The 16,945-nt window shown below is 41.0% G+C and overlaps 1 protein-coding gene and 1 long non-coding RNA gene across 3 annotated transcripts in view; both read left to right on the plus strand.

Moving 5' to 3' along the window:
• INTS4 (integrator complex subunit 4) overlaps window positions 1–16,945 on the plus strand; it is a 98,312-nt gene that overhangs the window by 61,587 nt on the left and 19,780 nt on the right. The window contains exons 13-15 of the mRNA XM_060177334.1: window positions 3,660–3,793; window positions 5,584–5,741; window positions 15,511–15,604. Coding sequence (XP_060033317.1) covers window positions 3,660–3,793; window positions 5,584–5,741; window positions 15,511–15,604 — 386 coding nt within the window. The remainder of the gene's footprint in view (window positions 1–3,659; window positions 3,794–5,583; window positions 5,742–15,510; window positions 15,605–16,945) is intronic.
• Window positions 2–3,653, plus strand: LOC132533871 (uncharacterized). Of its 2 annotated transcripts, none has more exons than XR_009545620.1 (3): window positions 2–1,431; window positions 2,424–2,561; window positions 2,986–3,653. It is a non-coding gene; the product is annotated as an uncharacterized LOC132533871 (long non-coding RNA). The 2 variants fall into 2 exon arrangements; XR_009545621.1 differs by having other exon boundaries at window positions 3,306–3,653.

The raw sequence follows: 16,945 nt of genomic DNA on the forward strand, positions 1-16,945 counted from the left end.
AGGCACTGTTGGCTTGGTAGATTTTGGCATCTCTTTCTGCAGTGTAGCTTGGTCTAAAGTCTTTTGTTTGGCTAAGAGTATATCTTGTAGGTTCAGCTTACATTTTGTTTTCACAGTCATTCACATTTGCCCTAATAGTTGTTTTGTTTGTTTGTTTGTTTTAATCATCTCTAGTGCTTCACCTCTCCAGAATGACTTTTTCAGGGGGAAGAGGCAGGACCAATGACACACACTACCAAGGCTGTCTCCAGTGGGACCAGGCTTGAACCTGGGTTGTATGCATGGCAAAGCAGTACACTATAAAAGTGAGCTATTTTGTCAGGCCAGCAGTAGTATTTTTTTTACCATTATTTATGTTGTAGCCACTATATTCCACATGTTATTTAAATGCTTTTATAGGTTTTACCACTGATCATCAGGCAATCCTAGAATAGTACATTATTTCCAATTTACAGATGAGAAAACTGAGACTCAGAGATATCAAATAACTCCAAGCAATAAACCTGAGGTTCAGACCCAGACATCTGGTTTTAAAGCCTGTCTTGTATTATAAATAGTGTTGCAGTGAGCATAGGTTTGTCTAGGACAACCTCTCTATTGCAAAGGTGTATCATCTGGAACTTGGAGTGTGAAGTTGATCAAAACTGTCTTTCCAACAGATTACAATTCTCTGCAGTAGTCCTCATTTTGACTCTTTAGTAATCTTAGTCTATTTAGTAATATTCTCTCTTTCTCTCTCTCAATAGAGGCATAGGAGGAGCACAGGGTGGTGCACAGATTGAGTGAACATGTTATCATGTGCAAAGACCCAGGTTCAAGTTCCCCACAACTCCCCTTCCATCCCTATCAGCAGGGGGGAGCTTCACAAGCCTTGAAGCAGTGCTACAAGTCTTTCTCCCTCCTTCCCTCCCCATCTCCCCCAATTTCTTTATCCTGTCAAATAATAGAAAGAATTTTAAAAATAGTCATAAAGTTGTTTTAAAAGAAGTTTAAAAAGAGAAAGAGAAGGGGACATGGTGATAACACAGTGGGTTAAGTGCACATGGCATGAAGCGCAAGGACTGGGTTCGAGCCCCCGGCTCCCCACCTGCAGGGATGTCGCTTCACAAGTGGTGAAGCAGGTCTGCAGGTGTCTATCTTTCTCTCCCCATCTCTGTTTTCTCCTCCTCTCTCGATTTCTCTCTGTCTTATCAAACAACGACAGCAATAGCAACAACAATAATAATAAGAGCAGTAAACAGTGAGGGCAACAAAAGGGAAAAATAGCCTCTGGGAGCAGTGAATTCTTAGTGCAGGTACCCGAGCCCTAGCGATAACCCTGGAGGCAAAAATAAAAGAGAGAGAGGGAAGGGAAAGTGAAAGAGACTACTGCACTGAACCTTCTTCAGTGTGATAGCTACCAGACTCGAACCTGGGTCATTCATACACAAGGTACAGTAGTACACTACCCAAGTAAACTATTTGACTGGCTCAATGAATTTCTCTTTACTAAGTTTTGAATTTGGGGAGCTGGGTGGTGGTACACCCAGTTAAGTGCATATAGGATGAAGCATAAAGACCCTCGAAAGGATTCTGTCTTGAGCTCCTGCTCCCCACATGCAGGGGATGCTTCATAATTGGTAAAGCAGGTCTGCAGGTGTCTATCTTTCTTTACCTCTCTATCTTCATCTCCTCTTTCAATTTCTCTCTGTTCTATCCTGTAAAATGGAAAAAATGGCTGCCAGGAGCAGGTTCAGACACTGAGCCCCACCAATAACTCTGGATGCAAAAAAAAAAAAAGTTTTGAATTTGTTTCACAGCAGTGAATATTTCAGCTAACACTTTTCATAATCAAGTTGTTTTTTTTTCTTTATTTTTTGTTTGTTTTGTTTTTAACAGAATACTACTCAGCTCTGTCTTGAGAATATGATGGGGATTGAACCTAGAACCTTTTATGCTTCTGGAATCAGTCTTTTTAAATAACCATTATGCCCTCATTGCCTTGGGAGAATCTTCAGTGCTGTGCTGTCTTTTTATTGAAGCAGAAAAATAGATGCATTCCTTTGTCGTAACCTTTGTTCATATTTCCCTCCTGTCTGATGAACCTTATGGCTATTAGAGGTAGCTACTGTTGTAATTCCCCCTTACCCCACCCCACATTCATTCCTAAGCCTGAGGTATCTGTGTAAGATAAGAGCTATTAGGGATGACTCCTGAGTGGAGCCTGGGAGGAATTCAGGCCTGGTTGGAATAGATATGCTCCATCCCCACTATTAGCTCCTATTATCTCATTCAGCCCCAGAGCTGAGTTGCATTCATTGTGTTGATGTAAAACATTTACCCTGACTACATCCCTGTGAAATCTAATTCATTTTGTCCTGTTTGTAACTGAAATGTAATGGGAATGAAAATTGCCATATAAGCTGTGCAATTCTTTTGTTTAGGGCAGAGAAATTCCTGGAGCGATCCAGTTCTCTCACCTCACCAGTGAAGGAAACTCCTCTCTTTTCACCACACCCAGCTCAGGTCTCATGTTTGGAGATAATTTCTGCAACACCCTCTCACTCTGCCATACCAGAAAGGTGAAGGAAGCCCCAGTGACAACAAAAATAAATGGGCGGCTGGGTGGTGGCGCACCTGGTTGGGCGCATGTTACAATGCGCAAGGACCCAGGTTCAAGTCCCTTTGCCCACCTGCACGGGGAAAACTTCACAAATGTTGAAGCCAAGCTGCAGGTGTGTCTCTCTGTCTCTCTCCCTCTCTATCTCTTCCTCTCAATTTCTGGCCATTTCTATCCAATAAATAAATAAAGAAAATAAAAATTCATAAATGGATCTCAGAATGAAAAGCTAGGGCCTTGTGCATGCACAGCACTGTTGACCTCCCAACCCAATTTTTGTTGATTGATTTTTTTTTTTTTAAATTGGAGGGGTAAAAGGGTAATCTTTTAAAAAATATTTATTTATTTATTTATTCCCTTTTGTTGCCCTTGTTTTTTTGTTGTAGTTATTGTTGTTACTGATGGTGTCATTGTTGGATAGGACAGAGAGAAATGGAGAGAGGAGGGGAAGACAAAGAGGTGGAGAGAAAGATAAACACCTGCAGACCTGCTTCACCGCCAGTGAAGTGACTCCCCTGCAGGTGGGGAGCCGGGGGCTTGAACCGGGATCCTTATGCCAGTCCCTGCACTTTACGCCATGTGTGCTTAACCCGCTGCACTATCGCCCGATACTCCCAGGTAATCTTTTTTACTCCCAGGTAATCTTTTTTTTTTTTTTAATATTTATTTATTCCCATTTGATTCCCTTGTTGTTTTATTGTTGTAGTTATTATTATTGTTGTTGTTGATGTCGTCATTGTTGGATAGGACAGAGAAAAATGGAGAGAAGAGGAGAAGACAGAGAGGGGGAGAGAAAGATAAGACACCTGCAGACCTGCTTCACCGATTGTGAACTGACTCCCCTGCAGGTTGGGAGCCGGGGGCTTGAACCAGGATCCTTATGCTGGTAAAGGGTAATCTTTTACAGTAGAGTAAGATATCTTTCATTTGAATTTTCCTTCAATTATAGACAAATATAGCCATACATTGGAGATTTCACAGACAGGAAGCAGGAGCAGCAAGTTCTGACTGAGCTGAACCTTTCATGCCTCTAATTTTGCTTAACCTGCTCATCTATCAGACATAGCAGTTTTGGTCCTGATTTTCAATGCTGCTAAAACCTGTCCAACAATGCCAGCATTGTTCTCAGATCATACCTTCAGGCACTATGCCTACCTCAGAGACAGCCTTTCTCATCTTGTTCCTGCCTTGAGGGTAAGTTGAAAACATCTTTTGTCTGTCTGTGCTTTTTTTTTTGGTCTTTGTGGTTGATTGATAAGTAACAAAAAGAAGACTGCATTCTCTGAAAGCTCATACTTTTTCCCTCTCCTGCTATTTCCCATTGTTTTGTATTATTACTTATACTTCAGGATCCCTTACTTTTTAAGAAGATTATTTTTTATTGTCCTTAGATTATTGATTATGTTTGTTAAAAAGAATCTGCAACAATATGTCTTAGATCAAGAACATATTTTAACAATTTCATAAAATTGTCATTCTTTTTTTTTTTTTTTGCCACCAGGGTTATTGCTGAGGCTCACTACGAATCCACTGCTCCTGGAGTCTATTTTTTCCCTTTTGTTGCCCTTGTTCTTTATCTTTGTTGCCCTTGTTGTTTATCTTCGTTGTTGTTGTTATTATTGTTGTTGGATAGAACAGAGAGAAATGGAGAGAGGAGGGGAAGACAAGAGAGGGGGAGAGAAAGATAGACAGACCTGCAGACCTGCTTCACCGCCTATGAAGCGACTCCCTTGCAGGTAGGGAGCTGGGGACTTGAACCTGGATCTTTATGCAGGTCCTTGCGCTTTGAGCCATGTGCGCTTAACCTGCTACACTGCCGCCCAGCCCCCTAAAGTTGCCATTCTTAACATGTCTGTTTTTTAATAATAAAATATATTATTTTTGAGTGAACCAAAATGAATCTGAGGGGGTTGGCTCAGCCATAGAGCACGTGCCTTACAGAGTTGAGGGCCTGACTTCAGTCCTTGTCACAGTAGGAGAAAATGAATCATTATGATAATTACAGAATAAATGCTAATTTTGGGCAGATACTTAAAGAAAAATGTAATTATTAATGAAAGAGTGAGAGAACCACATTATCACTTTGGTACATGCAGTGCCAGGGATTGATCTCCAGACCTTATGTTTGAGAATACAACACTTTATCCACTAAATCACCTCATTTTGTATTAGCTCAGTTACACTTAGGTAGCTCTAAATGACTTTATTTAGAATAATATATGGATATGGTTAGATAACTTAATCCTGGACCTGGGACATAGCATAGTGGTTGTGCAAAAAGACATTCATGCCTTAAACTCCATGTCCTAGGTATAGTTCCTAACATCACCATAAGCCAGAGCTGAACCATGCTCTGATTAAAAAGAAGGGGCAGGGGAACAGAGGAAGGGGAAGGAGATACAGGAGGGGGAGGAAGACACAAAAAAGTCCTGTTTTACCTAGTGTCACAGAAACTAATTCCTGCACACTAACCTTTTAATTAAGGGGAAAAGTATTATTTGCTAAAATTCAAGGACAAAGTATTTCCTCATCAAATTAGACCTCTTCCCCTAGTGATCACCATGAAATATCTTGGGTAAAAAGCAGAGGAACAGAACCCAGATCTCCCTAGACTTCCACTCTTATTCTGCCAAGGGAGAGTGTGTTGTATTTTCCCCACTCTTGTTCTTCCTGCCAAGGAAACTTAGCTCCTTCCTAAGAAACTTAGTCTTCTTAGTGTTCTATTTCAGTATCATTTTCTATTTTTCCTATACCTTGTGGTTATATTGGTTAGACTATATTCATTCTCAGCCACATTCATTCTCTCTCCTTCCCTTCCTCTCTTCTTCCCCCTCCACTCACTGACATTGGTAAAGAAGAGAAAGGTTATTTTTACTATTACCTAGCCTTTCTGATTTTCCTTGGACTCACATCCTTTCTAGTTCTTTGCATTATGCAAATTGAGAACAGAATATGATGGCATAGTCACCCCACTTTTTGCTTAGTTACCAGGTAGAAAACTGGTGTCACCAGCTGTTTCTCCCAATATCATGCCTCATGAAGACCCTTCCCATCAGTTCCTGCAACAGAGCCTTGAAAGGGTATACAGCCTGCAGCACCTGGACCCTCAGGGAACTCAGGAGCTGCTAGAATTCACCATCAGGTAAGATGATCACCCTTTCGATTAACTTTTATAAAGGAGTGACTATTTATTTATTTGTGTTTTTATTTTTATTGGATAGACACAGTGAAATCAAGAGGGAAAGGGGAGATAAAGAGAGACACCTGAGGTGCCAGACAGTGGCACACATTATAGTGCACAAGGTTGCAGGTTCAAGCCACAGGTCCCCATCTTCAGGGGGAAAGCTTCACAAGCAGTGGAACAGGGCTACAGGTGTCTCTCTGTCTCCCTCTCTGTCTCCTCCACCCCTCTCAATTCCTCTCTGTCTCTATCTAATAATGAATAAAAACACTTTTTATTAAATGTTTTTAAAGTAAAAAAAAAAAGAGGACAGGGACAGATAGCATAATGATTATGCAAAGAGACTGTCATGCCTGAGCTGCCATGATCCCAGGTTCAATTCCGCATACCATAAGCCAGATTTGAGCAGTGCTCTGGTAAAAAATACAAAATAAAAATAAAATAAAACAAAAGAGAGACACCTGCAGCACTGTTCCACGGCTTACAAAACTTCCCCCCTTCAGGTGGGAGCCAGGGCCTTGACTTTATTATCATGTTGATGTATCATCATTTGGGAAAGTTGTTACTTAGTCCCTCAGGAAGTAAACAGACTCCAAAGGTTTGGTGAAAAAGGTAATTACAGTGGGTTAAGATTAGAGATAAAGAGAGGAACAGTGAGGTAGGAAATGCTCCAGGTGGAACAGACTGCAAAGAGATTTGAAAATACAGTTTGATTTTTATTTAGTCCCATCTCCCTCCTTGCTTATAATTGATCAGATTATATTTGCACAATGGACCCTTCTTCATGATTAGTTAAACTGATCCAGGTCAACTAGTCAGACTGGTCTGGGCTGGTGCTGGCTGCAAGTAAGCTTCAATCTGCCTACCTTTCTGTATATAAATATGTGCATTCCCAACACATGGAGTGCCTGTCTCCCTTATTATAATAGCTTGACTAGTTTTTGCTTTTTTTATTGGGTAGAGACAGAAATTGAGAGAGAAAGGACTACTGAGTGATACCTACAGCACTACTCCAGTGCTCAGGAAGCTTTCTCCCTGCAGGTGGGGGTTGGGGGCTTGAACCCAAGTCCTTGAGAATTATAACGAGTGCACTCTACTTGGTACACCACTGCCCAGCCTCCAGTTTACCTACTTTGATTTCTAGTTTTGGTCAGAGTGAAATTTCTGGGAAAGAAAGCAAAGGACACGGTAGTAGTTGATGATCTTACAAACATTGCCATTATATGCTGTTACCATTTGACAGAGAAGAGATGGAAGTTGGAGGAAGGGAAGCAGTTTGCTAGGAAAGTAGCAGAACCAGGATTTGAATCTAGCTTTGTGTGGCTTTCAAATTGTTCTGTGGGGTGTTGGGCGGTAGGTAGCACAGCTGGTTAAGCACACGTGGCGTGAAGCATAAGGGCCAGTGTAAGGATCCCGGCTCAAGCCCCCATTTCCCCACCTGCAGGGGAGTCACTTCACAGGCAGTAAAGCAGGTCTGCAGGTGTCTATCTTTCTCTTTCCCTCTGTCTTCTTCTCCTCTCTCCATTTCTTTCTGTCCTATATAACTACAAAGATATCAATAGCAACAAGGGCAACAAAAGGGAAAATAAATGAATAAATATAAATATATATATAAAATAAAATTGTTCTGTGGGGCACTGGGTAGTGATTTCCAGTTCTGGTTTTAGGTTGGATTATTTTTATTCTATTGGCCTATACTCACAATCTCTTTATATTTGAGTTAGATTGTGGCTTGAGTAAATTACAAAGACAGCTTCTTTGTATAAGTCAACATGGGTATGCCATTGCCTGGGCCCTATTTTTTTTTTTTAAAGATTTATTTATTGGACTGGTAAGATAGATCACCTACATCACCTAGATGCCCTCATGTTTTAAGGCCTAACATTCCCCCAGCCCTCAGAGACTTTTACTTTGGTGCAGTACACCAAAGGGATTTACATCTTTATCCATTCTTTTTTTTTTTTCTTTTTGTTTCTCCTCTTGGGAGTTTTCACACCAACACTGGCTAAATTCTTTAAATTCTCCTTTTGGTGCCCAAATAAAATTAACTTGTTTTATAATCTGAAAATGTTACTGCTTTTTTTGTTTTAAAAGATTTTTTTTAAAAAAAAATTTATTTACATATTAATGAGAAAGATAGGTGAAAGAGAGAGTGTTCAGCCATGCCGTGGAGAAGAGAGAGAGGAGATCCGGAGCAAAGAGGGAACACAAATCTTTTGCGCTGGCACCTCAGAGTTGGGTGAGAGAGAAGCAGGTTGGGCCACATGGAGGTAGCAAAAATGGCCGCCTCATGCAGCGACATTTCCTGCGTCTAAACACCGAAGTGAAAGGCCAACAAGAGAGAGAGGTGCGGAAGAAGGGCTTTTATGAGAGTACCTCTTGCAAGAATGGGAAGGGGGAGGAGTAACCATAGCACTCCAGGGTAGGATAATAACTCTCATGGGAATGAGAAGGAGGAGGAGTAATCAAAGCACTCCAAATATTGCAGGGAATAGACAATGCCCTGAGGGCACAACATGGTGGAACAGGCACTCTGAGAATGTCCCAACTCTCGCGGGAACTAGCAATAGCCTGAGGGGACAACATGGCAGATGTGACTGCATCTGCACAATTTCCCAGCATCTCCCCCTTTCCTTTTATCTAATGGCCACAGTATAGGCAGCGTGAAGGGAAGGAAGCTGCTGTAAAATTGTCTAAAGTGTCCAAAGGGTATACCAGCAAGTCCAATAGAAGTCTCAGTCCAAAGCAGGCGACTAGGGGGAGAAATGGCAGGGGGTGAAACACTGCATGAGGAAGGTCGGCCACTGGAATTCTGCTTCTCTGTAGACAGTGAGCTGGAACCACCAAAACGTGACAGGCAAAGCAGAAGCAGGAAGGGCAAACAGGCAGTAAGAAAATTCTGTCCTTGGAGTCTGTGAATCAGGTTCTTCAGATCACGTCAGGTGGCATCTAGGGTTTCGGGGGTTGTGCCACTGTAGTCGTGCCATCTAGTTGGTGATGTCAGGGTGTGCAGGGGTCCAGATGGTTTTTCCCAGGATTCCTGTGAAAGAAACACAATCTGCTACTTGTGGTTAGCAGGGCATCTGATTTGAATGCTTTATAGAAAAATAGGTTTGGTGCCTTAGCCAACTGAGTATAGGGGGATGTATCTTTCCTATTATTATTATTATTATTTTAAATAATTTTTTTTATCAAGTCTGTTTATTAGCACCAAAGATGCTGTTTTTAAGGCCGGGGAAAGGGGGTAGTTAGCAGCTGGGGACTGTTGATTGAAGTGGTGTGTTGTCATGGTAATCAGCCGTTAACTGGAAGGTCCTGGGTGATTCATGGGGAAAAGGAACTTATCTTTTAACAAAGACTCTAAGGTGTAGGGAAGCAAGAACTTATCTTTTAACAAAGACTCTATGGTCATGCCAATAGCAACCTTGAGGGCACATGTGGCTCCCCACATGTCCCCCTTCCTTATATAAGGGTGCATGTTTTGATGTTTGGCGGAATTTATTTTGTGGCAGGGTGGACTGTGCCTGTCTTAGGTTGGGGATCAGCCTTCCGTCTTACCCGTCATTGGAATACCTGGTCATTTTTGCCCAGTAGTACCAGGTACCCTATCTTGGGTTGACTGGATAGCGCTAGTTTCCCTTTTACCCATCATTGGCTAGCCAGCCCTCTACATGGTGGACATTCAGATGATGGGGGACAAATCCTCCACAGCAACTCCATATTCTGCTATGTCCAGCCTATGATAGTGAACTTGTATAGGTTGCATCTTTATGGCATCAATCTGTTGCTGCAAAAAGGCCATGAGCTTGTTAAGAATTATAGGACCTACTGTGAGCAGAAGTAAAACAAGCAAGGGTCCCACAACTGAGGGTAGTCAGGTAAGGAAGGGGGAATTTATCCATTAGTATGAAGAGGCGGGATCATATTTCAAGTCTAAGGGAAGCAGTCATTGGATGTGATGTCCAGGGTAACAGCCATTTGTCTTTGGGGGTAGTAAGGGATGTCTGTGGCATGGGTGATGTTATAAAGGGAAACATCTTTAAATTGTTGGCTGACAAAGGCAGGCCTATGGTGGCAAGACAAGATATACCAGTTAAGTGTACAAGAATATGTGAATGTTGTTAATTCACATAGGTTGTGTATGGAGGAACTTCTTATAGTTTTATACCTTACCATATGAGCAGATGCTTCTTCATGTGAAGGCTCTGACATAGTTGTAGTCCATTACTTGTGGAAAAAAAAAAACTTTTAACAAGTTAGAAGTTTACTATAATTGATGATTCAATTATAATTGGTTTAAGTATCTTTACAATTTTGTTAAAAGTTCATCTAATGTGACCTCCTGTCTCTACAGCAGGATCTTCAGACCAATTTTAGTTAAAATATATATTTTGATTTTTTAACTATTTTTACTTTGGACTATAAACAGACTCAGGTTACTTAGAGAGTTACTGCATATTAGTGACAATGGTTTTAACATTTACAGTGCCAGATTGATGTCAGATCTGTTGTGGATTAATTTCCACAAGATAGTTTACAGGGCACTTTTGGGGCCCTCCAAAAGCGCCCTGTATAGAGAATTTGCATTTTAGTTTTGGGGATATATTGTCATGTTAAATATTTAGACTTTACCTTAAATAGCTAGTTACTTTTAGCAAATTAATTTTACCTTGCCTGGTAGTAATGTAGCTTCAAAGTTACACTTTTAACCATTAAGTTAATGTTTACCAAACTTGAAACATACCTATAAACATTTAGTTATAACACACAGGAGGAGAAAAACTTTTGTTATAAAAACATATCGTTTTAAAACAAATTTATATCGGTCTTTACTCACACAGTTTAAGACTAAGCACTTTACATATATACCAAGACTTATATATAAAAATCAAAAGAGAGAAAAAAAATTTTTTTTGAATGTTTCTGGACGTCTCCAAAAAATTTGGCTGCGTCCAGCATTTTTATATAAAGTCAATTATCTTTTAGAGTACTCTGAGCAGATGGGTCATACAAAAATTTTTGGTCATTCAACACATTCACTCACAAATCACAACTGGCCAGTCATAATATAAGACATCAGAGAAGGGGTAGGAGAGAGGGCTCTGTGAGCCAGATTTTCCAGATTCCGCCATGTTGTATTATGGATCCTGGGATGTATCCTGCATCTAGTCCTCTTGTAGTATTTCTTATTCTTCAGGGATAGCAGTGCCATCATGAGGAAATGCCTGTGGTATGAGTAATGTTCCAGAGGGAACAAAAAATCTTTAAATTGTTTGCTGGTAAACATAGGTCAATTGTCAGTTTTGAGTTGAAGAGGTAAGCCCATCACAGCAAAACAGGAGAGCATATGGCTTATAAGCTTTTTAGAGCTTTCTACCATCTGAGCTATTGCCCACATAAATTTAGAAAAGGTATCAATTGAGACAAACACATATTTTTGTTTGCCAAAGTTTGGTATGTGGGTGACATCGATTTGCCAAAGAGCATTTGGCTTGTAAGCCTCAGGGGTTAACCCCAAGAGTGTGCATAGCAGTGTTTTTATGAGACTTGCACAGGAAGAACATGTAGCAAGGATATGTTTCAACTGTGGTAAAGGAAAATCAGGAAATTGAGCTCGAAGGCCTTTAAGATTAACATGGGTTAGGGAATGAAAGTCAGCAGGATCAGAGACAGACACTAGGAGAGTACCTGTGGAGACAGGGCGGTCAGCTGCAGCATTACCTTCAGACAAGGAACCAGGAAGAGGGCTGTGGGAACAAAGGTGTTGAATATACAGTGGTTGGGTTTGAGAACAGAACATAGAGGTGATTTGAATCAAGAGAGGGGGAAGTGGTTTGTCATCAATTCTCACATAAGAACAAGCAAGCCATGGAAGTAAGTTAACAGTATACACACTGTCAGAAAAAAGGTTGAAGGATTGTGGTACAGCTTTTAATGCAAGGAAAACAGCATAAAGTTCTTTGTACTGAGGGGAACTATCAGGAAGCTCAGTAAAGAGAGGTTTAGGGGGTTGTTTGGGTAATATATAAGAGCAGCAGCTCCCTTTATTCCACCATCAGTGAAGACTGTAGGAGCAGAGGGGATGGGATCCCGAGAGAAAAGTTTAGGTACTAGTAGAGGCAAAAGAGGTAAAGAAGCTATCAATTTATTAGAAGGAAAATGGTTATCTATTTGTCCTGGAAACCCCACGAAGCTTATTGCAAAATGGGTATGATGGCATATGAGCCACTCTGTATCTGTGAGAGAAAAGGGAAGAATAATTAAATCCGATTCTTTCCCTAAGACCTGCACAGACATATTTCTCCCTTGGTGAACCATGAATGCTAACACGTCTGTCTCAGTGAGGAGTCTTGGAGCTCCACCTACTGGCATGTGAAGCCACTCGAGAACCCCATGGTTCTGCCACAATGCCCTTTTAACAGGTCAAACAGTGGTTGGAGGCAGCTAGTAGGTAGATAAAGATACTGCCTAAGCCAATTTAAATTTCCAAGAAAACTTTGTAAAGAAGCAAGAGTTAGGTTAGAAGGAAAAGTAACACTAGGTTTAAGGGACGAATTTCCATTAGAGAAATCTCTGAACCTAAGAAAGATATTGGAGGAATTAGCTGTATCTTCTCAGGAGCTACATTAAGGCCGCTTTTCTTTAAGGCAGGAATGAGAAAATCACATAGGGTACAGAGATCTGTATCTAATTCTCCCCATATTAAGACGTCATCCATGTAGTGAAAAACATTAAGGCCCCTATGAATATATGGGAAAAGGGCAGATTTAACAGCCTCTTGACAAATTGTAGGACTATTGGCCATGCCCTGGGGCAGCACCACCCATTCAAATCTATCGGCAAGGCTGGCGTTATTAATAGAAGGAACAGAGAAGGCAAAACATTTACAATCTTGCGGATGCAAGGAAATACAGAAAAAACTATCTTGTATATCAATAGCTATGATTGGAATTCCCGTAGGAATTGCAGAAGCAAGAGGCAAACCCCTTTGGGGGGAGCCCCAGACCTGCATGGTTTTATTTACCGCACGGAGATCTTGGAGGAGGCGCCATTTTCCCAAGCGCTTTTTAATCACAAAGACAGGAGTATTCCATGGGCTTCGAGAATGACGAATGTGTCCCAAGGACAACTGCTCTCGGACAAGCTCTTTTAAAATTTCTAGCTTATCCCTAGGCAAAGGCCACTGTTCCACCCAGACTGGCTTATTAGAAAGGCAGTCTAAGCAGAGAGTTTGGTTACGAACAGTGGCAGTTAGTATTGGGGGTGCTAAATAGATCTAGTCTTGTAGGAGTGGGTGTTACGCTCTGCAGAGGCATCTGTGGATATCCTAACATCAAGACATTTCACAAGATCCCTGCCCAGTAGGTTGGTGCTAATATCAGCTACCAAAGGGCAGAAGTGTCCTGTAGTCCCTTCAGGGTCTTCCCACATGAGCGAATCTCTTGTGAGAAAGGCTTGGGTCAACCCTTCAACTCCATGTAAATGGGGTCCTGGGAGGAGTTCCCAATTTTGGGGAACCTCTTCTTGCCTTAAAATCGTCTTTGCTGCCCCTGTGTTAATCAAAAATTTAAAAGGAATATTGCCAATCCTTACTGTCATAGTAGGGTGACCTCCTTCTAAAACAGGAGTGGTCCACAAAATCTTAGGCCCCGAATTCTGCCATTCAGGGGCGTGCCATCTTTATGAAATTTGGACCAACAATCTCTCTTCCAATGAAAACCTTTCTGACATCTAGGACAAGGTGTTCGTGGCCTCTGGCTCCCTGACTGAAGGCGGGGTTGCCCTGACTGGAGGTGTGGTTGCCCTGACTGGAGGCATGTTCGCATCTTATCTGGACATTGGTTACGCCAATGCCCTTGGCGACCGCACTGAAAGCAGGCCCCGTTTTGATTATGTGGGGTAACTGCATAAGCCTGTGTCATAATGGGTGCCCCATAAGAGCCTGTTCTAAGTTCCTGTGTCGCTAAAATCCAGTTATCTGGGTCTTGGTGTTTAAGACTAAGGCATGCCTGACGGAATTGTGGTATCATGCCATCCCAGACAATAGACAATAGACAACTGCTCCCGGAGGCCATTTTTCTCCACTTTTTAAATATTTTTTATTATTATTGGATAGGACAGAGAGTAATTGAGAGAGAGGGAGAGTAAGATAGATACCTGTAGATCTTTACCACTTGTGAAGCAACTTCCCTGCAGGTGGGGAGCTGGGGACTTAAACCAGGATCTTTTTGCAGGTATTTGCACTTTGTACACTTAACCTAGTGCACTACTGCCTGGTGCCCCATATGTATGATTTTTATACAGTACTACAGTTGAAATTTTTAAAGGTATTATACTTTTTTTATTTGTTTATTTTTGTTTTTCTTTTTTTTTTTTTTACCAGAGCATTGCTCAGCTCTGGCTTATGGTGGTGCAGGGGATTGAACCTGGGACTTTGGAGCCTCAGGCATGAGAGTGTATTTGCATAACCATTATGCTATCTATCCCTGCCTGGTATTACACTTTTTAAAAACTTAATTTATTTAAATATGACACACACACATTGGTCAGCCTTGATAAATGGTAGTGCTTTATGGTAGGGTATTGAACCTAGGGCCTTAGCCTCAGGCATGAAGTCTTTTGCAGAAACATTATGCTGTCTCCTTAGCTCTTATAATTTATTTAATTTTTCTAAATAAATTATATTAGTGAGGTTGGGTGATGGCACACCTGGTTGAGCACATGTTACAGTACACAGGGACCCAGGTTTGAGCCCCCAGTCCCCACCTGCAGGGGAAAAGCTTTGTAAGTAGTGAAGCATTGTTTCAGGTGTGTCTCTATATCTCCCTTCCCTCTCAATTTCTGACTGTCTCTATCCAACAAAAAAAGATTAAAACAAAAAAAAAAAAAAAGGGAGTCGGGTGGTAGCACAGAGGGTAAAGCACAAGGATTGGCATAAGGATCTGGGTTCGAGCCCCAGGCTTCTCACCTGCAGGGGAGTCACTTCACATGTGGAGAAGTAGGTCTGCAGGTGTCTATCTTTCTCTCCCCCTCTCTGTCTTCCCCTCCTCTCTCCATTTCTCTCTGTTCTATCCAACAGTGATGACATCAGTAACAATAATAATAATTACAACAATAAAACAACAAAGGTAACAAAAGGGAATAAATAAATAAACATTTTTTTAAAAAAAGAAGAAAGAAATTATATTAGCTGAAACTGTGACAGGTGGTGGCACACATGGTTAAGCACTCACATTATAATGTGTAAGGACTATTCATGCCCCAGTCCCTACCTGCGAGCAGAAAGCTTCATGAGTAGTAAAGTAGGGCTGCAGGTATCTCTATATCTCACTCCCTCTCCCCTCTCAATTTCTCTATCAAATAATAAATCAATAAAATAAAAATGTAAATGAACCAATTTCATTAACAAGCACTTCAGCATTGGTTACTGTCATTAATTTATATCCAATACCCTAGATGTGAAAAAGAGAGTTTCTGCCTTAAAAATAGTACATGTTAACTAGAATTTATTAATAATAAATTTTTGTCTTTTCTTACTCAGTTACAGGTGTAAAGTGGTGAATGGTTTTGACATGATCTCTTTTCCCCAGCTCTGGATTATGGTGATGCATCGATTGAATGTGGGACTTTGGAGCCTCAAGCACAGAAGTCTCTTTGCATGACCATTATGTTATCTCCCTTATTGTCATAATCCTAACCTTTGTTTAATTAAGGCTTTTATTCACTACAGAGATCTGCAAAGACTTGGAGAACTTCAGTCTGAGTTGGCAGGGGTAGCTGACTTCTCTGCTACTTATCTTCGCTGTCAGCTTCTTCTCATCAAGGTTGGTTTGTATCTATTAAGTTTATGATTATGGTCTCTGGTATCAGAAATGTATTTTAACAGATGTATTTGCAAAAATAAATGATCATATGCAGTTACATTATAACAGAGAAATTATGTACTCTGCAGTGTAATTATAGTTATCTCTTAAAGAATTTTTTCAGTTCCTTTCTTCTCTCTTTTTATTTTATTTGATAGAACAGAGAGAAATTGAGGAGAGGGAGGAAAAAAGAGACAGATACCTATACCTCTGCTTCACCACTTGTGAAGCTTTCCCCCTGTAGGTAGGAACTAGGGGCTTGAACCTGGATCATTGTGCATGTTAATATATGTACTTAACCAGGCAAACTACCACCTGCCCCCTCCTCCTCCTCCTCCTCCTCCTCCTCCTCCTCCTCCTTCTTCTTTGTTTCTTTATTTCTAAGATAGAGACAAAGAATGGTGGCCTGGGACAGTGAGTAAAGCCTTGAACTCTCATGCATGAGCCTAAATTCAGTGCTATGCATTGAATGTACCTCAGTGATACTCTGCTACTACCCTTTTTCCTCCTTCTCTCTCATTCATAAATAAGTATTTTAAAAATGAATTGTGAAAATACCCAGTTTAAGCACTTGTACCTCATCTAGAGGGGGAAGGCTTCATGAGTAGTGAAGCAGTATTGTAGGTATCTCTCTTTTTCTTCCTATTTCCTGCACTCCTCTCAATTAATCTTTATCCTACCAAGTAAAAGGAAGAAGGAATGGAAAAAATAAAGAGAAGGAAAGGAAGGAAGGAAAGAAAGAAAGGGCAGTAGTGGTGCACCTGGTTGAGCACACATGTTAGAATGAGCAGGGGCCCACGTTTGAGCCTCCAGTCCCTACCTGCAGGGGTAAGTTGTGAGTGGTGAAGCAGTGCTGCAGGTGTGTCTCTCTTCTTCTCTATCACCCCTTTCCATCTTGATTTCTGGTTGTCTCTATTCAATAAATAAATAAAGGTAATAAAAAAAATTTGAAGGAAGGAAGAAAGGAATGGAAGGTAAGGGGACGGAAAGGAAAGGAGAGGAAAAACGGCCACTGAGATCATTGGATTTGGTATGCAGGCACCAAGCCCCCTCAATAACCCTGGTAACAATAAAAAAATAAAGTAAAATAATTAAATAAAAAAATAAAGACAGTGAAAGAGACCATAGCACCAAAACTTCCTTCAATGCAGTTGGGGCTAGACTTGTACCTGGGTTGTACACAGCAAAGCAACACACTATCCATGTGAGCTATTTTACCTACCCTAAACAATTCTTAACTCCTATAGGGAGTTTTTATTTAGGGAGTATTATTTAGTCTTTATGTTGTAAAACAGATTGGAT

The sequence above is a fragment of the Erinaceus europaeus genome, chromosome 17 (genome assembly GCF_950295315.1).
Source record: "Erinaceus europaeus chromosome 17, mEriEur2.1, whole genome shotgun sequence".
In the NCBI taxonomy this organism is placed as follows: Eukaryota; Metazoa; Chordata; class Mammalia; order Eulipotyphla; family Erinaceidae; genus Erinaceus; species Erinaceus europaeus.